The sequence below is a fragment of the Myotis davidii genome, unplaced genomic scaffold (genome assembly GCF_000327345.1).
Source record: "Myotis davidii unplaced genomic scaffold, ASM32734v1 scaffold1611, whole genome shotgun sequence".
Lineage (NCBI taxonomy): Eukaryota > Metazoa > Chordata > Mammalia > Chiroptera > Vespertilionidae > Myotis > Myotis davidii.
This window is the reverse complement of record NW_006283011.1, coordinates 13,345-36,859: the sequence shown is the minus strand read 5'-3', so window position 1 is coordinate 36,859 and position 23,515 is coordinate 13,345. Positions and strand designations below refer to the sequence as shown.

General features: G+C 38.0%; 1 protein-coding gene across 1 annotated transcript in view; it reads right to left on the bottom strand.

Moving 5' to 3' along the window:
* LOC102758860 (regulator of nonsense transcripts 2) overlaps positions 1 to 23,515 on the bottom strand; it is a gene marked incomplete at its 5' end in the record, with an annotated part of 86,134 nt that overhangs the window by 59,661 nt on the left and 2,958 nt on the right. Inside the window, 3 exons of the mRNA XM_015562047.1 lie at positions 8,645 to 8,730; positions 17,743 to 17,846; positions 19,067 to 19,216. Coding sequence (XP_015417533.1) covers positions 8,645 to 8,730; positions 17,743 to 17,846; positions 19,067 to 19,216 — 340 coding nt within the window. The remainder of the gene's footprint in view (positions 1 to 8,644; positions 8,731 to 17,742; positions 17,847 to 19,066; positions 19,217 to 23,515) is intronic.

Genomic DNA, 23,515 nt, shown 5'->3' with positions numbered 1-23,515 from the left:
TAACTAAAAAAGACAACATAACTAAAAGGGGGGGCAAAGGATTTAAAAACATTTCTCCAATTAAGAGGACCATTAAGCACATGAAAAAATGCTCAAAATCATTAGCGATTAGTGAAATGCAAATCAAACCCATAATGAGATGCCACTTCACACATACTAGGATTGCTATAAGCTAAAAGAGACAACAAGCAGTGGTGAAAAATTGGAATCCTCAATCATAGCTTTTGGTAATGTAAAATGGTGCAGCCACTGTGAAAAGTTTGGCAGTTACAGAAACGTTAAACACTGAGTTGCTAAAACACAGAAATCCACCCCTAGGTATATGTACCCAGGGGAATTGAAAACATAAAATGTACACAAAAACTTGTACACAAATAATCACTGCAGCATTATTCACAATAGCTAAATAGATACAACCCAAATGTCCAATAATTGATAAATGAATGGGTAAACAAAATATAGCATGACTATACAATGAAATATTATTCAGCCTTAAATAGGAAGGAAATTCTAATCAAGGATACAACATGAATGAATCTTGAAACATACTACTGGTAGTAGCAGTTTACTAGCTTACCACTCCAGCCTCCCTAAGGGAGCAAGTTATAATCCTCAGGCTCAAGCCAAATTTTATAGGCAAGGTAGAAAGACACCTGAGGATCAAGGACAAAAGATGATCTTCAAAACTAAAGACTTTTCTGACCAAGCAAAAAGTCCACAGATATATCATTCTGAACATACAAAAACTCAAGGGATATTTCTTCTTAAGTAAATTATTAGAAGATGAACTTCAGCACAACAACAGATAACTTGGAGAAACCAGAGAAAGAGGACTGGCAGAGAGCTAAAATGTTTTAAACCTTAAAACTGAGATAAAAACAAATGAGGAGAGTGACAAATTAGAATTTAAATGTTATGTTCCTATCAGGATATGTAATCAACATAGAAATAAAACAAAGAGAAGGAAAATGAAAGAGATGGGAAGTTAGTAAGTCTGCCGTGCCTACTTGTAATGCTGTAAAGTTCAGTATTCATTCAAAGCTAACAAATAATATAAGCACATTTAAGAGCAAAAAATAGCCCTAGCTGTTTGCCCAGTGGTTAGAGCATTGGCCAGTGGACTGAAGGGCCTCAGGTTCTATTCCAGTCAAGGGCATGTACCTGGGTTGCAGGCTTGATCTCCAGCCCGGGTTGGGGCACCTGCAGGAGGCAACCAATCGATGTGTCTCTCTCACATTGATGTTTCTCTATCGCTCTCTGTCTCTGCCCCTCCTTTCCACTCTCTCTAAAAATCAATGAAAAACATATCCTCAGGTAAGGATTAACAAAAAAATTTTAAAAAGAGTAAAAAATATATTAAGGAAGATAACATTATTAATTAAAATCAGTTGGGTGAGAAGAGAGAAAAAAGGGAAGGGAACGTAGGCTACTTTATCATCATACTCATGGTGGCAAACAGTAAGACTGTATAAACCTTTACTAAACAAACCTATAATCATGAAAGTAACTACTCAAACAAACATACAAAAACCATCCTAAAATCAGAAAACATATAAACCTACATGTAAGATAATAAGACAATACAAACAGATCACAGACTTAAAAAAATTAAATTGAAAAGACAAATATAACAGAACTCAATTCTTATCCGTCTTAGTAAGAAAATGTAATAAATAGTCTAACTTATAAGAAACATTTTCAGAATGGATCTCAAAGTAAAATTCAGTTCAATAATATACAAGAGACTCAACTAAAATGAAGTGATTCTAAAAGACTGAAAAGGGAAAAAGAATACCAGAATGAAAAAAAAGGCAGAAATCCATAACCTGAATACCAGGTAAATTAGTGTTCAGGCCCAAAAAAGAATTAAATAAGACAAATAACACCTTATAATAAAAAAAGTGTGAGATATGTTTTACTTCACATAGCAGTTACCAGAAGAAACAACACATATAAATTGTATTCGTCTTCTATTCATCTCTCTCAGACCATAACCCCAGCAAATGGACAAAAAAAAAAAAAAAAAAAAAAAAAAAAAAGGCAAGAAAACACAAGACCTTAATAAAATAGTTATTTAATAATGTAAACCTGCCTGATCAATCCATTTCACTCTACAACATGAAACAAAGAATGTAACCTTTTAAAAATGTGCTCAGAGAGTATTAATAATAATTGACACTTTAATAGGCCACAAAGAAATTTCAAAAAATTTCAAAAAAAGTAAAATTAAAGAATAGTACTAATTAGAGAATTAGTATTCTCTAATCGAAGTGCAAAAAGTATGTAAATTATTAACCAAGTCAGAAAACAAAACAAAAAGTCCCACTATCTGGAATTTTCAATTCTCTCTCAAACATCTCATTAGGTAACCAAAATAAATAGGTAAATAAAAATTTTAAAATAAAGAAACTGAAATTGGAGAATTTCTAGAAAACATAAACACAGAAATCACCCCATGTCAAAACTAAGAGATACAGCTAAAACCATGCTCAGAGGACAATATATTAAATATCAAAAAAAAGGAATAAAATAAATGAAAGAAGCTAAAAAAGAAGAAGTTAATCAAGACAAAGCCAAAAATAATAAGAAAATAGTAAAACAGTAAATACATAAACGATAAACCCAGAAACTGTTTTTCTTTCTTTCTTTGGTCAACAAAAATCTAAAATGAATAAGCTACTAGCTAACATAAAATCAAGAGGAAAAAAAAGGGTAAGTACAAAGACAACATTGTAATGGTAAAGATTGGAATGTCCAAAATAGTTATAGTACATACATAAAAAGAAACAATGTATCTTTAAAAGAACAAGGGAAATTATGTATTGATCTGAAAGATCTCCAAGCTATATTGTAAGTGGAAACAGTAAAGTTCAGACTAATAGGTACAATAAGTTGCCCCTGTGTAGAAATCAGGAAATATAAAAATCTGTAATTGCATTTTCTTGTCCTAGACGCAAAAGAAACTTTGGAAGGATACAAAAGAATCAAGATAGTGGTTTCCTATTGGGAGGAGTAGAAATTGGGTAGATGGGGAGACAAGGACAGAAAGAACACTTTTCAGCATGTAATATTTTATACTTCTGGGTTTTGAGCCCTGTGGTGTATTACTTATTTTTCCAAATTAATTTTTTAATTTGCATATGACTAACATAAACTCATCAAATATTTTCAAACACTTAACTTGGTACCAAACACTACACTTGGTGTTGGGGATGTACAAAATGAAAAGGTCTAGTTTTCTCTTTTAAAGAGCTTATAGTTTTTACAGTTTGGTAGGGAGATAGGCGAAAACCAACATTGTGGTATTTCTTCATATGAAGACAGGTTGAAAGTGCTATAAAAGAGGACCTATATCTACATAAAAGATATAAAGACAATTATTCAGTGAAGATGAGTATTACAGTAGGTCCTCGGGTTACGTCAGAGATCCATTCCTACTACGTAACGCGATTTTTGCTGTAAGTCGGAACCCACCTACATAAGCATCTACATCACTTACATGGAGCACATACACAGCAGTAATGAAGTGAAACAGTAAAAAAAAATTAAAAGAAAGATAACAATCCCGGACCTTTATTTGTGGTAAATCTACACTAATAAAAGAGAAACATGGTAATTGGCGTACGACCGCTACCCTTTTCATTGGCTAATCAGCGAGATATGCAAATTAACTGTCAGCCAAGATGGCGGCCGGCAGCCAGGCAGCTTGAAACTAACATGAGGCTTGGTTGTCTCAGTGACGGAGGAAATCAACGTTCCCTGCCTGCCGCTGCAGGCCGCTGAGCTGGCAGTTTAAGAAACATTTTAACAAATACCTCCGGACTTCAGCCAGCAGATTCGCAACATTGTAAGCAAAGGCCAGAAACCTACTTTCAGCAGGGGAGGCCTAAGAGCTGGAGCCGAGCCTCAAAGCTAAAGCTGGCCCAAAATAAAAAAAAAGGAAAAAAGGAGTGGTTGGGAGCTTCAGTCCCCCCCCGCCTAAAAACAGCCCTCAGCCCCTCCCCCAGACTGGCCAGGCACTCCAGTGGGGCCCCCGCCCTGAAGGATGTGTGACCAGCTGCAAACAGCCATCATCCCCTCACCCAGGCTGGCCAGGCACCCCAGTGGGGACCCCCACCCTGATCCAGGACACCCTTCAGGGCAAACCAGCCGGCCCCACCCATGCACCAGGCCTCTACCCTATATAGTGAAAGGGTAATATGCCTCCCGGCGCCGGGATCAGCGTGACAAGGGGCAGCACCCAACCCCCCTGATCGCCCTGCTCTGTGTGTGACGGGGGCAGCGCCCCAACTCCCTGATTGGCCCTGCTCTGGTCGTGCCAGGGTACAGAACTCCAACCCCCTTGATGGGCCCCGCTCTGTGCGTGACAGGGGTAGGCGCTGCAACCTCCCCATCGACCCTGCCTTGAGTGTGACAGGGGGCGGTGCCCCAACCCCCCAATCGGCCCTAGCCTGATCGTGATTGAGGGTGGCATCACAACCTCCCAATCTCCCTGTTCTGTGCATGACAGGGAAAGGCGCCCCAACTCCCCAATTGGCCTTGCTCTGAGCCCGACCAGGGGCTGCACCTAGGGAGTGGGCCTGCCCTCTGCCACTCGGGAGCTAGCCTAAGCCAGCAGGTCGTTATCTCCCAAAAGATCCCAGACTGCAAGAGGGCACAGGCCAGGATGAGGGACCCCCCACCCCCGAGTGCACAAATTTTTGTGCACCGGGCCTCTCGTATATAAAACAAACATAAAGCACATATGTACATACATCAAAATGACAGAACGTTTTTTTGTTTTATAAATACAGTAAATGGCAGGTGGCAACATAACCACGAAACATATATGTTGACATAACCTAAGGACTGCCTATATTTAGCTCTGATGCTAAATAAGACTTAAAGGCTGAGCCAGAGATTTTCAGAATAATAAAAAAGGATATCCCACAAATAGAATAGAAAACAGATGCGTGGAAGTAGAGAGAGCAAAGGGTAGTCAAGAAATCATTACAGATCAGGATTTTGCAAGAGCAAGAGTGGCTAGAATTAAGACGGAAGAAGCTGAAATGGGGCATTAAATATCATCTTCTAGCTGTCAGGCAATGTGCTAAATGCTGGAGATAAAGAAGTAAAAAGGACAAAAATAAAATAAAATAAATAAACAGGGCCTATTTCCTGCAGCTTATTCTAGATGTCAATGTCCAGAGAAACCAAGAAAAAGTTTTGCAGTAGTTTGATACCAAGTCTCTGGCTCTTGCAATACTGTTGCCTCTATCAGAAATGCTCTTTCAACATTCCCTTTCTTCACCCGCCCCTAGTCTAGATAATTCCTTTCTCAGAACTCAGATTAAATACCCTTGTTAAGGCCCAGCAGGCGTGGCTCAGTGGTTGAGCATCAACCTATGAACCAGGAGGTCACAATTTGATTCCGGTGAGGGCACATGCCCAAGTTGTGGGCTCACTCCCCAAGGCAGGGCATGCAGGAGGCAGCCTATCAATGATTCTCTCTCATCACTGATGTTTCTATGTCTCTCTCTCCCTCTCTTCCTTCTTCTCTGAAATCAGTAAAAATACATTCTAAAAATATTAAAAACATAAATGCCCTTGTTCCAGGCAGCTTTCTCTCACCCAAGAATAAATCAATCAGTTCCACTTGCTATATACTTGAAAGCACACTGTGATTCTTCTTGGTAATTACACTTAGGCTTCTTTATCTTTCTATCCAAACTATAGTCTGCATGAATACAAGAGTCAAACCTCTCTTGTTCACCACTGTATCTAAAGCACTAATCACAGTATACAGCAAACCCTTAATGCAGCGATTTTTCAACCTTTTTCATCTCATGGTGCACATACACTAACTACTAAAATTTTGCAGCACACCAAAACATATATTTTTTGCCAACCTGGTAAAAAAAAAAGTGGTATAATTTTGATTCATTCTCACCAGACAGCTATTGCTGTGTTGGCTGTTGTCATTTTGTTATTTGACAATCTAAGGGAAAAGAGGTCAGTGTCCTGACTAGTCAAGTATTGCATGTTCTGTTGTAAAAATTCTTGCAACACACAAGTTGAAAATCACTGTGTTATTGAATTAGTCAATGAGTGAAAAAATTTTAGAACACAACCTTGCTGGTGTGGCTCAGCGGCTGAGTGTCAACCCAGGAACCAAGAGGTCACAGGTTTGAGTCCAGGTTAGAGCTCATGCCAAGGATTGCAGGCTCGAACCTCAGAGTGGGACGTGCAGGAGGCAGCAGATCGATAGATGATGTTCCTGTCTCATCGATGTTTCTACTTCTCTACCCCTCTCCCTTCCTCTTTAAAAACCAATTTTAAAAATATTTTAAAAAAATTTTAGAACACAACTTAATCTTTCCTGATCACTTAGGCTGATGTGAAGAAACCTAAATAAGCCCTGGCTGGGTTGCTCTGTTGGAGTATCGTCCAGTACACCAAAAGGTTATGGGTTCGATTCCTGGTTGGGGCACATACGGGAGGCAACTGAACAATGTTTCTCTCTCACATCGATGTTTTTCTCTCTCCTTCCTCTCTCTCTAAAATCAATCAATAAATAAAAAGTTCTCGGGTGAGGATTTAAAACAACACACCAAAACTCTAATTATATGTATACATTTCAGATATGTAAGACTATGTGGTTTCTTACTCATGGCTCCAGAATGTTATACATCCATTTTAAGTACTTGTATCTTTATTTTTTCTCCTCTCAAACTATAAATTGTCACTTCCTACTACTTTCAAGTCTCTGTTTTCTAGCAGATTCCAATTACTTCTAATTTGCAGAAATCTGCTAAGCCAAAAGCAGATAAATTCAGCTATAAAGAAATAACTGGCGTAAGAACCAAACAGTAGTACATAGTTTTTGAGAACTTTTTCTTTTAGAGACGGAAGCAGGCAATGGTGGAGTAGAATGAAATGGGGATACAAAGAAGCAAGATGCTCTTTTGTAAGTAAACTACTTAAATATTATAGCATGATTTCTTTTGTTAACAAAGCCTTTTATTTTTGCTAACTTTGGTTTATTCTGTTAAATAATTCCAGGCGACTGTTATACATGTTTCTGCATTCAAAAAAAAACAGTTGAGCCCTGACTAGTTTGGCTCAGTGGCTAGAGCGTCGGCCTGCAGACTGAAGAGTCCCAGGTTCGATTCCGGTCAAGGGCATGTACCTTGGTTGTGGGCACATCCCCAGTAGGGGGTGTGCAGGAGGCAGCTGATCGATGTTTCTCTCTCATGGATGTTTCCAACTCTCTATCCCTCTCCCTTCCTCTCTGTAAAAAATCAATAAAATATATATATTTTTAAAAACAGTTGAACAGAAAGATATGAAGGTAAAAAAAAAAGCATTATTTGAAAAAATTTGGTCCAAGATAATGAGGAAAAAAATATTTCCTCAATTCAAAGTGCACTTTTTCCCATTTACAAATACAGGGTGGGGCAAAAGGTTTACAGTTGTTCATATGGAAAATAATACAATAATAAATAATAACACAAGAATAAACTAGGTGTTTCGTGTACTCATAACTATAAACTTACTTTTATGTGTAAGACAGTGAAATATGCTTCTTAATCAAAGCCTTCAAAATGGCAATATTTTTCTCTCTTGGTTGCACATAAAATAATGGTACACTTCATTACTAATAGCATCTTGCATTTGATGAAATATAATATATAATTTTATGTAATAAAAACATTCATCTTTTTTACTTTCTCAACTAGATAACTGTTATCTACTCATGATATTAGCACATTGCATTTCCCTTTCCCCACTAAAATAAAAAACCTAATGCTCATATTAATGACGCTGAGAAGAGATAAAAACCAATACAAAAGAAAAAAGAAAAGCAGTGATTTGGTTTTACTGAGAAATCTTACCATTAAAAGATAATGGGCCCTTATTAAGTAATGAACCAAATGAAAATCTTGTTTAAGAAACCTTTAGTAAAATCCCTTAGAATTCTTATCTTTTGTATCTATCTTGGCTATGTTCATATAGTAATCATAATAGTTAACAAAATTCTTTAATTACTAATTGTTGAACAAACAGAAATCAATCTTCTCCAGGTTCCTAAGGTGAAAAATCTCAAGTGGTCCTGAAATTTGCAGATGAAGTAAGGCATTTAATTTAGTGTAATTTAGAGCATTAGAATTCTCTAAACAACTGAAGATACTACTTGAATTCTCAGCAACACATGCTAATGTGACTTCCAATTCTAAACTATCATAATTACAAAATAACTTGAATATTTTCATTTAAATACAACAGCAAGAACTGAACACATTCAATTAGTGTGATCTTTGCACAAATAAAACTCTCCAAAAACCTTATATACCATTTATTATTTTTTTCTCCTCAGAAGCAAAAATGTAAACCAACTGCTTCTAGCAAAGATGATCATTTCTCTTAAAATAGGTTATATTTTCTCTTAAAATAACAGGAAAGCATCAGAAGAAATATTTCCACTTAGAGCTAATGACAAAAAGAACAAAAATCAATGACAAAGAAGTTATAGAAAATATGCTAATAGCGTCTATTGACAAGGAGTATTTTTAAATAAGTAACTAAATAAAAACTTTGATCTTACAATCATCACTGCAAGTAGAAACACTAAAAAATTGCTCTTTATTTTAAAAAAAATACCTACCTTTGTCTGGGAACTATAAAGAGTGCCCGTACCAACTTCTTCCTATTTGCTTTTGTGTTCATGTTCATGCAAAAATCCATTGCTGCCTATAGGAGAAAAAGCAAACTTTTTCTTAAAATAAAATCTTTATTTAGCTACTAAAAACAGAAATCCTGGTGCTACAATGGATTTCCACTTGTTCCTAAACGTTTCAAATGGTTTTAAAAGACTAATATTATAAGCATATCCCAAACTAAAAGATCACTGAGCTTAAACTCCTCTGTCCTTATGTATCTCAAAATATATGTTTCATAAACTTTTAAATTGCAACCTAGTGTTAGAAAAAGAACTTCGAGTGGTTAGATTGATGATCATGCAATGTTTGGCAAATAATTACATTAAATGCACAATCAATGCTTTAACCTCATTAAAGTTAAATAAATCAGTGTTGATATCAGAAAAGTTTTCTGCAAGGGCAATTACCAGGAGCCAAATAAATTACTAATACTAAATCAGATAATCAAAAATGAATAAAGATAAAGTAGGTAAGAGAGCTAAGCATAGATTATTCCAAGGAATATGTAAGAGTAAGTGCCTCAACAATGACTGAAAGGTTCAGGTCAGCCATCAGATTTAGTAACTTAATTAAACAAACCATATCACAGGACTGTAATAAATACACACAACTGTCATTTAGTATAGTACTCCACTGTTCTGTATTTTAATAACAAATATATGTTCAATATTTCATCAACATGTCTAACATCTAATATTTGTGTAAAAGAACAAAATAAATCCAGAGGCAGAAGCATGGAACAGACTGAAGAATCTGGGGGAAGGGGGAGGGGGAGGGAGGATGGGGCGGACGGGAAAGTGAGATCAATCAAAAACTTATACACATATATGCATAACCCATCGACACAGACAATAGTGTGGTGAAGGCCTGGGGCAGGGGGAGGGGATGGGCTAGAAAAGGTCAATGGGGGAGAAAAGGGATTTTCTGTAATACTTCCAAAAATAAAGATAAATTTAATATTAAAAATAAAAAAGAAAGTCTAAGAGAGGTATATGTTCTGGGAAACCACTGGAAAACAACAACATGAAGTAACTGGTATTTTTTAAATGTAGGCATGCATATTTTTTAATTTTTAAAAAAATATTCAGTATAGTTGGTTTAAGAAAATAACAAATTTGTTATACTTTAAAAAAGAATATACTATGAACAAATATCCTTTTGGGTTTCTCAAACATTTTCCTTCCATAGGCTCACATGATTATTTTATTATCCATACCAATCTTTAGGTAGATTTGAAGATCAGATACAAATAAAAAATTCTCAGATTTTCCTGAATGGGCTCTCTACCCTTTACTGTAGATGATAATATAATAAAACACCTGCCATTTGGTTAAAACTTCTGATGAAATAAATAGCACAACTGAGGTTGATAAGGTTTAACTTAGGAAACCAGCTCACATTGAAAATATCCACCACGACTAAAACTTTATATCAACATTAGTCGAGAGCAAAATCTATTTAATTTTTTCTTCTGCTTGTAAAGGAAGTGTAATAAATATCATTGAAGCTTACATTTTATAACATTAAAGATTATAGCTAATAAGAATAACAAAGAAAAACTGAAAATTCAAGCAATTCACTCCAATTAAAAATTCCGGATCTACTAATAAAAATCCCAAAGGACATGTATTCAGATAAGAAAACTGGAAAAACTTCACTCACACACACACACACACACACACACACACCAAAAGAAAAAAGAAAAAAACAACTTGCATATCAACATCTTTAAAAAGTATATTTTAAAAAAAATGATAATGACTAATAATGGCCTAGGTTTCAACATAATTAGGAAACACAAAAAATAAAGTACTTCAATAACTATTTTAGATATTATATTTTAAATATATATATATATATACACACACACACACTCTGCATAACATAAGTAAATTTTATAAAAATAGAAGTCAATAAACACTTTTCCTGCCATAATAATCAAAGGCCAGTTAGATGAAAAACAAACAAACAAAAAACAGAAAACCACTATAATGTTCAAAACTCTCCATAGATTAAAAATTCGTAAGGGTATCAATGCCTGGTACATACAATAGGTGTTCAATAAATGTGTTGGGATATGTAATACTCTTTGTAATACTTTAAGTGTTATAATAAAATAAATAAATAAAATGTCTTGGGTAAAAGACTACAGGAGTGAGAAAACTGCCAGAATTAATAAATCTGAGAACTTTAAAAAGAAAAAAAAGGCTTCACGTGTATATTAACTCTTATATTTAACTGGTTCTGCCCTATGGGGAGAAATGAAAGCAAGAGATGCCTATACTAGTGCTGTCTATCTGCCTTGGTTACAATTGCTGCTTGACAACTCAATAAAAAGTTTTTTTTTTGTTTGTTTGTTTGTTTTTAAATATATTTTATTGATTTTTTACAGAGAGGAAGAAAGAGAGAGAGAGAGTTAGAAACATGGATGAGAGAGAAATATCAATCAGCTGCCTCCTGCACATCCCCCACTGGGGAAGTGCCCACAACCCAAGTACATGCCCTTGACCGGAATCGAACCCGGGACCTTTCAGTCCGCAGGTCGACGCTCTATCCACTGAGCCAAACCGGTTTCGGCAACAACTCAATAAAAAGTTTTTTAAAAAGCTTGTTTCAAAATGTTTTAGATAGAGAGAAACCAAGATGGCGGCATAGGTAAACACCAGAAATTGTGGTCTCACACAACCACTTGAAAATACAACTAAAAGATAAAACAGACATCATCCCGAACCACAGGAAGGCTGGACGAGTGGAAATTCTACAACTAGAAGGAAAGAGAAAAGCACACTGAGACTCAGAGGAGGTGCGGAAGTAAAATGCAGAGGTACGGAGGCGTACATGGAAAGGGCTGGCAACTGAAAGCGCGGCTGTCTTTTTCAATCGGGAGGGAGACACAAGCTCCCGACTGCTCTGAACTCCAGTTCCAGGCGAGTCTCTGGGGACCCAGACTCATACGGGGAGAAACTGGACTCTCTGGCAGCGGGCGGAACTTGAGGGCGGCTTTCTCTCAGAGGTGCTTCCAGCAATTCCGAGGACAGAGACTCGGGGCCTCTTAGGGTAGGACTGAGGATCAGCCATAACTGCTTGCTCCGCCCTGTTGATCCCCTGAGACCCCGTCCCGCCCAAGCTGTGCGCAGAGGCTTTTGCATATGAATGGCCTGGCCCTTTGCACTCTGAAAATTACCTAACAAACTGCAGCTGGGTCAGAGAGACCCAGAACATCCAAAAGAAGGCCAAAGGCCCCACAGCAGCTTGCAATGCTTCACAGCTGGGCCTCATCTGGGCACCTCCAAACCCCAATCAAAGAAGAGGAATCTGCAGATCTCTCCATAGCTCCTGCTGGGTAGCCTCAGGCAGAGGCTAAATTAGCACCTCCTTACAGATCCAAGAGCCAGTGTACCCAGTGGTCAGAGGGGGACCATCCAGATTACAACTCCTCAGATCCATATGGACACACTCAGGGGGCAGACTCAGTGAGCACCAAAGACCCACTGAAGCAAGTCTTGCCCCAGAAGGGTGTCTCCAGCACAGAAGTTCTCCCACTGCAGACACAACTGATTCTCACAGCCAACTGGCCTGGAGGTCAATTCCTCCCAGTGATACCAACTACAATCAAGGCTTAACTACAACAAGACTGTGCTGTGCACAAAGCCCACAAAGGGATACACCAAGAGTGTCCACCTCAGGTAACTGGGGAGGCTGAGTCACTGGGCCCTATAGGACACCTAACACAGAAAGCCACTCTATCAACACAGGGAAGCAGAAAAAATGCAGAGACAAAGAAACAAGTCACAAATGGCAGAAATGGAGGAAAGCAAACTACTGGATATAGAGTTCAAAACCACACTTACAAGGTTTTTCAAGAATTTTCTAGAAAGCGCCGATAAATTTAGTAAGACCCTCAATAAGTCTAGTGAAACTGCTGATAAATTTAGTGAGAACCTCAAGAAATCTAGTGAGACCCTTGAGGTTACGAAAAAGGACCAACTAGAAATTAAGCATACACTGACTGAAATAAGGAATATTATACAAAGTTCCAACAGCAGACTAGAGGATCGCCAAGACTCAAGTCAAAGATTTGACATACAAAGAAGCAAAAAAAACCCAACCGGAAAAGCATAAAGGAAAAAGAATCCAAAAATATGAAGATAGTGTAAGGAGCCTCTGGGACAACTTTAAGCGTACCAACATCTGAATTATGGGGGTGCCAGAAAAAGAGAGAGAGCAAGATATTGAAAACCTATTTGAAGAAATAATGACAGAAAACTTCCCCTACCTGGTGAAAGAAAGAGACTTACACGTCCAGGAAGCGCAGAGAACCCCAAACAAAAGGAATCCAAAGAGGACCACACCAAGACACATCATAATTAAAATGCCAAGAGCAAAAGACAAAGACAGAATCTTAAAAGCAGCAAGAGAAAAAAAGCCAGTTACCTACAAGGGAGTACCCATATGACTGTCAGCTGATTTCACAACAGAAACTATGCAGGCCAGAAGGAAGTGGCAAGAAATATTCAGAGTGATGAATAGCAAGAACCTACAACCAAGATTACTCTACCCAGCAAAGCTATCATTCAGAATTGAAGGTCAGATAAAGAGCTTCACAGATAAGAAAAAACTAAAGGGGTTCATCACCACCAAACCAGTATTCTATGAAATGCTGAAAGGTATCCTTTAAGAAAAGGAAGAAGAAGAAAAAGGTAAAGATAGCCCTAACCGGTTTAGCTTAGTGGATAGGGTGTCGGCCTGCGGACTCAAGGGTCTCAGGTTCGATTTCGATCAAGGGCATGTACCTTGGTTGTGGGCACATACCCAGTAGGGAGTGTGCTGGGGGCAGCTGATCGGTGTTTCTCTCTCATCGATGTTTCTAACTATCCCTCTCCCTTCCTCTCTGTCAAAAATCAATAAAATATATTTTTAGAAAAAATAAAAAATAAATAAAAATCAAGTGAGTAAATAATATGATGAACAGAGTAAACTAGTAAATATAATAGAATCAGGGCATAGAAAGGGAGTGGACTAACTACTCTGGGGGGGAGGGGTTGTGGGGGAAGAGACTGAACAAAAATAGTACACCTATGAGGATAGTGGGGAAGGGGGGGAAGGATAGAGGGCAGGGTGGGAATTAAAAAAATTTTAAAAAAGAAAAAAATGTTTTAGGTAAATGAAAGTTCAACCCCATTTTTTTTATTTTATGAAGTAAAAATAAATTCTTCTGATCATCAAATGCATGCAGAAATAAGCATTACCAAGTGACCTAAAAGAAATCTTCATTTTAGGTTATATAGTTTACCTTAATTATTGAGTTAAAAAAATTCTTAGATTTTTCTACCTAGTTCCCAAATACTTTTCCCTCTTAAGCCATTTGTACCTTTAACAACAATATATGGAAGAAATTCCTGTCATGAGAAAGCTAACTCCCAGAAGAATCCACCAGGGTCCAATCCAACAGGGAAGAGTGGGCCCCTGTTTTTCATCTGACCCTCAGAAAGCTAACTTAGAATTTAATATGTGGCTATTATTGGCCACAGCACTTAATATTGAGCTGGGCACTAAAGGATACTTTCCAATGAAGATTCGTAACAATATTGCTAACACAGAAAACTGATGAGATCTTTCCCACATTCAGCTTTCATTATAGTACTCAAAATAGAGTTTGGGAGGTGGAGCAGGAGTGTCAAGGTATTTCTCTTTCATCCCCTGTTTATATGCAATAAATAAATTAAAATTTAGCATGGGAAAGATTTAGTCATATTACAAACTTAGAAAAATAAGCAATTATTTAAGAGGTGGTTTCTGATATACTCTATAAAAGAAAAGAAAAAAGGCTTCTTTCTTTTTAATCCTCACCTGAGGATATTTTTATTGATTGTTTAGAGATAGATATAGGGTGAAAGAGAAATATCGATATGCAAGAGAAACACTGATTGGTTGCCTCCCATATGCATCCTGACTAGGGATTAAACCCGCAACCTTAGTGGTATAAATCAGCTGAGCCATCCAGCTGGGCTAGGCTACCTAAAACTGAAATAAATCTGTAATTACAAAGTTTTGAAAACACTGATCTAATCATGGCAAAAAGTAAGGCAATTTAGAGTTTAAAGCCTGTTTGATTATATCAACAGTTATTGAAATACATCTAAATTATTTGAGGAAGAGGAACAGAAACCAAAAGTAAAAAAAATAACCTAACTTCTGTAGTTCTCTACAGGGGACCTTCAAAGCACTATAGGGGGGTGGAGGGGAGGGGATTAAAGATTACATTACACTTTGACAAAAATATGGCCTAAAGCAACAATTTTCAAGCTTTGGGTCTCAAGAGCCTTTTATGCTCTTAAAAATTATTAAAAACCCACGCATGCCAGTGTTTCTAAGTGGTTAGAATGTCAGCCCTCGCACCAAAGGGTCACGAGTTCAATTCCTCCTGGTCAAGGGTACATACATGGGTTGGAGGTTCAATCCCCAGCCCCAATAGGGGTGTGTGTGGGAGACAACCAATCAATGAGTCTAAAATCTATGCTCCTCTCTCTCTCTCCCCCACACCCCCAACCCCACTCCCTGTAAAAACCAATGGAAAAAATATCCTCGGGTAAGGATTAAGAACAGCAACGAAAAATTATTCAAGACTGAAAGCACTTCATTTATGTGGCTTATATTTATTGTCATTTACTGTTACAAATTAAAACTGAGAAACTTTAAACTTACGAATTCATTTAAAAATACCAATAAACGTATTAGTTAACAGTTTTTTGAAATAACTATATTAAAAAAAAAAAATGTTGCCCTGCCCAGTGTGGCTCAGTTGTTGGTTGGGCACCATCCTGCGTACCAAAAGGTCTCCAGTTAAATTCCCCATCAAAGCACGTGCCCAGATGGTGGGTTCACTTCCTGGTCAGGGTTTGTTAGGGAGGCACCAGATCAATGTTTCTCTCTCACATCAATGTTTCTCTCTCTCCCTCTCCCTTCCTCTGTCTCTCAAGTCAATAAAAGACATATTTAAAAACAATTAAAATAATATTTTAGGGACAGACGAGTGGCACTTTTTTTAAAAGAAAACGAGTCTGTTATCTATTATGTATGCAAATCTGTTGTGATGTGTTTAGCTGAACTATATGAAGAAAATTCAACTTTACACATATATATAGCTGGGAAAAGAGGTGAATTTTAATATCCTTTTCAGGATTTCTAAATATTCTTTGATAAGTGGTAGTTTCTTAAGGGTTAGGAGAAATGTGGAATCTGAAATCTTATCAAATTTCCATGCTGTTGGATTAAAATCTACCTTGCACTTTGAGTGGATCTTTAACAACCAAGCAAAACTTTGTTAGCATTGTGCACGGACCACTCAGAAGAATGGTTCCCTGAGTTATGCTGATCTTCCAAATGCATACATATTATTTTTAAATTATATTATTTAATATCACCACCATTCCCATCAGAAAAATCTCATGGATAAAGTCTCCTCAGAAAAAAACTGGGAAGCTGTCAAGTTTATGATAGTAGACATAAGTTTTCCAAAATTCTAATTTTTGTTGACAACTCAAATGTGTTTGTTGGCAATAAATACTTTTAGTTGTTTTCCTTGAAGTGTAAAGTTCATCTTGTTCATGTTAGAAAATTGTCGGCTATTCTGAGTTGTTTTTTTTTATCCTCACCTAAGGATATTTTCCCATTGATTTTTAGAGAGAGCGGGAGAGGGAAAGACAGAGAGAAATATCAATATGATAGAAACACATTGACTGGTTTCCTCCTGCATGCGCCCCAACCAGGGCACAGGCCAGAAGGAACCTACAACCCAGGTACGTGCCCTTGACTGAAATCGAACTTGTACCCTTCAGTCCTCAGGCTGACGCTCTATCCACTAAGCCAAACTGGCTCTATCCACTAGGGCCATTCTGAGTATTTTAACAAAATAGATTGGGAAATTAAACTAAGAAAAGCTTATAAATTGATGAACTGCAATCTACTTTTAATTAGATGATTACATTACATACCTATCATTAGATAACTTAGTTATATTATTTTCTTGGGATCAATAAATTTTACTAATCTACCCATATCCCTTCTCCTGTCTAACTCAGCACATTCTGTTTTAGTCTTTTCAAATAACATATCTAATCCTAAATGTCATTAACTATAGGCAATGAGTGATTTTGACATCTATTCCAATCCTTTCAGAAATTTTTGGAGTGGAATACAAGATTATTTTAATGGTCATAGTGATTACAAACAGAATCCTATCATGATAATCTTTAAAAAAACAAACAAACAAAATTAAAGAAAAATGGCTAAACACCCAACATGGAAAAAATAATCAGTTTTGCCATCAGTTTTTTCAAGTAAAAAGGGTATTCTATAAAAAAAACAACAAAAACCAATTAGTTCAGCTTGCAACTCAAACACAAGTCATTTTTCCCAGACAACTCTAAGAAAGCAGAAGTCCCATTTTGTCAGATTAAAAGGGCAGGTACTCAAAAGTTGAAATGAAATGAAAGCACTAATTTGTATGGATTCATCAAGGAGACTCTTAAGTGAAAGTGGCATTTTTTTTAAATTTCAAATGCATGGCAGCAAAGACAAGAGCTACGAGTACAGCTTACTACTACTTCATTTTGATTTGTAAAAATGTCAGCAGCTTTATCCATAATCATTTTTGTAAATATCAAAAACAGTGAAAAAGGAAAAAAAAATACCTTAATATTAGTATGAAAAGTTTTGACCTTATAGACCCCCATTAAGTATCTAGGAAGACAGCAGTACTCTACAGAGCTTTTAAAAATTTCTGTTCTACTTTCCGAACTGTGGGGTCCCTATGTGACAAAGTGTCAAGCCAACAGGATTTTAGAGACAGTTCCACTTCCAAACTGAACATCTACAGATTGGCTCCAAATTTATGTGCTTATTTTGGATACCAATATAAAATTCCATTTGAAGAAATGGTTCATTCTAGAGCTAAAATAGTCCAAAAACTGCAGACATTATTAATTAGGGCTATCCTACTTGGTGTATGTGCTTCAGTAAAGTTATACTGAGACAATCAAACCTTGTCTATCAGCTCTCGGTTCACACAGTTGGGCAATTGCTGGAGAAAAGCATCTACTATGAGCTTCAGATGAGATCCAGTGCTGGTTTCTTCATCCTCTTGTTCTAGGTTTAAAAAATACAGAAGCAATATAAGAATAAAAACATGCAATTATTAGTTATTTGGGAAATAGATAATCTAAAGCACTTTTCTTACCAATGAAAAAAATGAAGCATTTTTTGAGATTTGGCCCTAGAAAGTTTGGGTATCTCTAGAATCACAACCCCAAGTCACTACAGTCTTTCAGATAAACAATAAAGTGACTTACTTTTGCATTAGACACAAAATATTAATCATAAATTACATGTAGTTTTATAGTAAATCTGTTACTTTTACCTAACAAGGACCCCTTCCTGCAAGTCTTCAATTAATAGCACTCTCATGGCTGCCTTTTGAAGTAAGTCCATGGGATTCTGATGGGGGAGGGTGCTGCCAGATCACAGCATACCTCCATTTCCCCTGGGTCACCAGCTAAGTCCTTCCATGACACTTATATACACAGTAGAGAGAATCTCTTTCCTTTTATGTCACTAGCTGGTATGATTTGAGCATGAGACAGCCACCAGCCAGGCCCACCCTCTTTTCATGACACCAGGAAAGAAAATCTGCAGCAGGAAACAATGAAGCCAATAGAGAGAAAAGTAATACTGACAGAAGATATCCTTCTAAATAAAAAATCCTAAATAATAAAACTAACAATATTTTTTATTATTGACTATAAAACTAATTGTAAATACAGATAAAATGATCACAGATCAACTGATCTACTAGTTGTCTTTTATCTCTCAACCATTTCATTTATTTATTTATTTACTTACACTTATTTACTTATTTACTTACGTACTATTTACTTATTTGTTTGTTTGTTTATTATTTAGGTGCCCTGGCTAGGAATCAAACCAGCAACCTTTCAGTGCATGAGATGACACCCAACCAACTGAGCCACACCAGCCAGGGCTATCTCTCAACCGTTTTGAATAACTCTCAGATACATTTATATTAAGATTGTAAAGATTATATTATAGAATTAAAATAAATTCAGAATAATGCTAGGAAGTAGAGAAGCATAAGAAATCTCTATTAGGATAGTTAGAATTTAAATGATCATTAAAACTTACAGTCATATAATATGGGACATACAATATTTCTGTTCTAAATCAAATTCTGAAATAATGATAGCTTGGAAACAAAAGGAAAACAGAAATTAATGAGTAAAGATCCGCATTCTTAGGCTGGAGCTTTGGGTAGAAAAACTAATTAAAAATTTTGTCAAAATAGTGCTTACCTTGCTCATCAAGAAGTTTCTTTGTAAGATCTTCAGCTTCATCTGCACCCTCTAACTCCAAGGTGTCATCATTAATTTCTAGATTTTCCAATTCAAGTTCCAAATCATCAGGATTTGATACCTCCTTGTTATCTTTAGGCTCTTTTGCCTCTGCTTAAAGATAAAGAATCACAGTCTCTGAATTAAAAGTCATATTGAAATCCTGCTTCAAAAAAAGATAAAAATTCACAAAACTTCCATTATTTGTCTTAGAATCTACATATTACCTGGCAACATTTGAGTATAAATTTAATATATTCATATTTTATAAAACACATATGCTCAATAAGAAGCAAGACCATAACGTCTAAATGAATGGATGGAGACATACACGTATGAGGATTTGTGATAAAGATGAGGGGGAAATAAAGTTGATTAGATAAAGCAGACTCAGGTTAAGGAGGGTCTCAAACTCCAAGATGAGTACAGACTTTTTCTTTTACACAGTATAACCTTTGCTGGGTCATGAGAATAACATTTAAATATGAAAATTAACTTACCAAGAATATATAAGATAAATTTGAAAGATAGGAAACAATAGTATATAGAGAGACCAATTAGGAAAACATCCTTATAATTTAGAAGTCAGGAGTTAGGGGAAATAAAAAAATTGCAACAAAAAGTGGCCAGGAATTATTAAAAGATTAAATGAATAGCGAGGATAAAAAAGAAAAAGGAACTGAATCTAATCAACAAGACTGCCATAATGTTGACAATTACTGCTTGGTAATAGGTAATTACCAGTTTACTACATTAGACTTAGTTTATGTTTGAAATTTTCATAAGTAAAAAACAAAAAATGCTGAGTTCAAGAATTTATGCTTAAGAGTGATGAAGTTACAGTATAAATGAAATTGTTACATTTCTCAGCCTCATCTTCTCTTACAGTCTTCCAATCACATAATTTCTGCACTGAAAGCAGAAATGTTTTACTGATACTTAATACCATACCATATCTGAGAGAATCGAAACTCTAGTATAGACTGGTTTTGCTGCTTCTAAATGAAGAAAGACTAATATATTCTCATTCACGCTTCCTTTAAAATCCTACTACATACTAAGTAGTGTTCTTAGCACCAAGACAAAACCGCTGCCCACATGGCGCATATACTCCCTCTCTAGTGTTTCCTGATGTCTTATTATCAAAAACCAACATTTACTGATTAGCCACTATGTATTCAAAACTATACTAAACTGTTGAACATTCAAAAAAAGCTTAAAATCTGACCTTTGTCCTCAAGAAATGCACAATCTAGCTGAGGAAATTAAACCAATATGCACTTGAGAGTCAAGTGGGGTATAGTGAGGAGAGGATTGCAAGCACAAAGTAGAACAACTGCATAAAGGCCAAGAGGCAAGAAGACTGGCTATTGCACAGACTGAAAGGGAGAAAAAAGAGCAATGCTCTAACAGATACAACTGGAGAGGAAGACTTTTTAAAAATATGTTTTTACTGATTTCAGAGAGGAAGGGAGAGGGAGAGAGAGTGATAAAAACATCAATGGTGAGAGAGAATCACTGATTGGCTACCTCATGCACAGCCCCTACTGGGGATTAGTTTGATATGCCCTGACCCCGAATCAAACTGTAATCTCCTGGTTCAACCAATGTACCACACTGTCCGGGCAAGAGGAAGACTCTAATCAAACTATACAGGGTTGAGACAATGTTAAGATTACATTATACTCCAAATAAATGTAAAGTCATTAAAAGTATCAGGTAGAAGAGTAAAAATCGTGTTTTAGAATTCATAGAGGGGCAAGAGCAAAACACAGGGCAGCCAGATAGGAAGATAAGAAATGACCATAGCCTGGATTAGAATCGTAATAGTAAAAATAAAGTACATCTGAGATATATTTAAGAGATTAAATCCGCCCTAGCCAATTTGGCTCAGAGGATAGAGCATCAGCCTGCAGACTGAAGGGTACCAGGTTCAATTCCGGTCAAGGGCACATGCCCAGATTGCGGGCTCGATTCCCAGTGTGGGGCTTGCAGGAGGCAGCCAATCAATGGTTCTTTTTCATCATTGATATTTCTGTCTCTTTTTTTCCCTCTCCCTTCCCCTCTGAAATGAATAAAAATTTATATTTTTTAAAAGGAGATTAAATTAGTAGACTTGATTATTAAACTGACTATTCCCTCTTCTTCCACTGAACCCTAAGAAACACTGACATTTAATAGTGGAAGCCCAAGTTAAGTAGAAAGAAAAATCAGGAGGATTTAGTATCACAGAAGCCATGGGGAAAAAATGGTCGAAAAAGAAAGTAGTAAACTGTTGAATGGCTTGAGAGATCAAATGACACAAAGATTGGACAAACTGTGATATATACACACACAATGGAATATAATTCAGCCATAAAAAGAAATGGAGTACTTGTAAAGGCACAATGTGGATATACCCCCAAAACATGATGTTAAATGAAAATAGACATAAGCGATCATACATTGTGTGATTCCAAGTTATATAAAATACTCAAAATAGATAAATTCATAGACATAGAAGGCAAATGGGTAGATGTCAGGGGTTAGAGGAAGAGAAGAATGGAAAGAAACTGCTTAATGGGTACTGGAGTGTTGAAATGTTTTGGATGTATCTATATATATAAAACCCTAAGCAACTAGAACGACCAGTTGCTATGACACGCACTGCAGGGAGGCGGGGCCTGCCGGCCAACCTCCCACCATCCCCTCCCCTCTGCTGGCCCCAGCCCCAATCGGCCCCCCAACCCCAATCGGGGCAGGGCCGGCCGGACCTGATCCATGCACAATTTGTGCACCAGGCCGCTAGTGAATTATAATATTTACTAGAGGCCCGGTACACGAAAATTCGTGCACTCGGCGGCGGCTAGGGAGATCCCTCAGCGGGAGCCTCTCCTGCCTGCACCTCTCACACACCGGGGACCCTCGGGGGATATCCACCTGCTGGTTTAAGCACACTCCCGGGGGAGCGGGCCTAAGCCGTTAGTCAAACATCCTTAGTGCTGCTGCAGAGGCAGGAGAGGCTCCCGCCACTTCCACTACACTGGCCAGCCATAAACGAGATTCTGGCTGAGTGGTGCTCCCTCTGTGGAAATGCACTTACCACCAGGGGGCAGCACCTGCACTGGGCGTCTGCCCTCTGGTGGTCAGTGCATGTCATAGCAACCAGTCATTTCCGGCTGTTCTGCTGTTAGGGTCAACTTGCATATTAACTATTATTATATAGGATACATAAAAAGCAAAGTATAGTACTTCCTAATCCTATCTAATAAAAGACAAAAAGGGTAATTAACCGTACCTCCGCTACGCTTCCCATTGGCTAATCAGGGTGATATGCAAATTAAATACCAACAAAGATGGCGGTTAATTTGCATACATAGGCACAATGATGGGAGGCGAAAGGGGAAGGACAGAAGAAGCCGCATGCCGCTGACAGTGATCGGAAACCCAGGCGGCAGGCAAGAGCTGGGTGACAGGGCAAAGGAAGAGAACCCAGGCCGCCTTTGCCCTGCGCGAATTATGCAGCTGGGAAAGGGGCATGGGGCCACTGGGAGCAGGGCGGGAACTTCCCGGGGTTTGCATCAGGCAGCCGAGAGCAGGGTGCGAGCTATGCAGCCAGGAGAGGGGCATGGGGCCTCTGGGAGCGGAGCAGGAACTTCCTAGGGTTTGCATCAGGCAGCCGGGAGCGGGGCACGAACTATGCAGCCAGGAGAGGGGCACCGGGCAGCTGGGAACAGGACGGCAACTTCCCAGGGTGGGCTTCAGGCAGCCGGGAGTGCGGCCGGGAACTTCTGCCACATTGCCACGGCAACGCGGCAGAGAAGTTCCCGCCCCCTAGCTGCTTGCTCATTCACTTATTCACTCATTCATTCACTCATTCACTCATTCATTATTCACTCACTCAGCAAACCCTCTCAGGTCCGTGGCACCAGGCCAGGCACTGAAGTTGAAGCAGGATAAGACAGAGCTATGTCCTCAAGATGTTAGTAATTCAGTAGGGCAAAGCAGGCACATGAAGGAGGCAATTGTACGCACAGATGTAGTGTACTGGGTTCGGAGAGGGCTGTAACTAACGCCAACTTTGTTCTCTTGATAAAATGGGGCCTCGGGAGCCGGGCTGCCCCAAGCCTGTAGGCCTGTGCGTAGGCCAGGAGTGGCCAAGGTCCCGGAACATGACAGAGGTTGCAGGTCGGGCTGAGGAGTCTGGCCTCACCCCTCACCCTCACCCCCACCCCCGAGTGCACAAATTATTGTGCACCAGGCTACTAGTCCTATCTAATAAAAGAGAAACATGGTAATTGGCGTACAACCGCTACCCTTCCCATTGGCTAATCAGCGAGATATGCAAATTAACTGCCAGCTAAGATGGTGGCCGGCAGCCAGGCAGCTTGAAACTAACATGAGGCTTGCTTGCTTCAGTGAAGGGGGAAA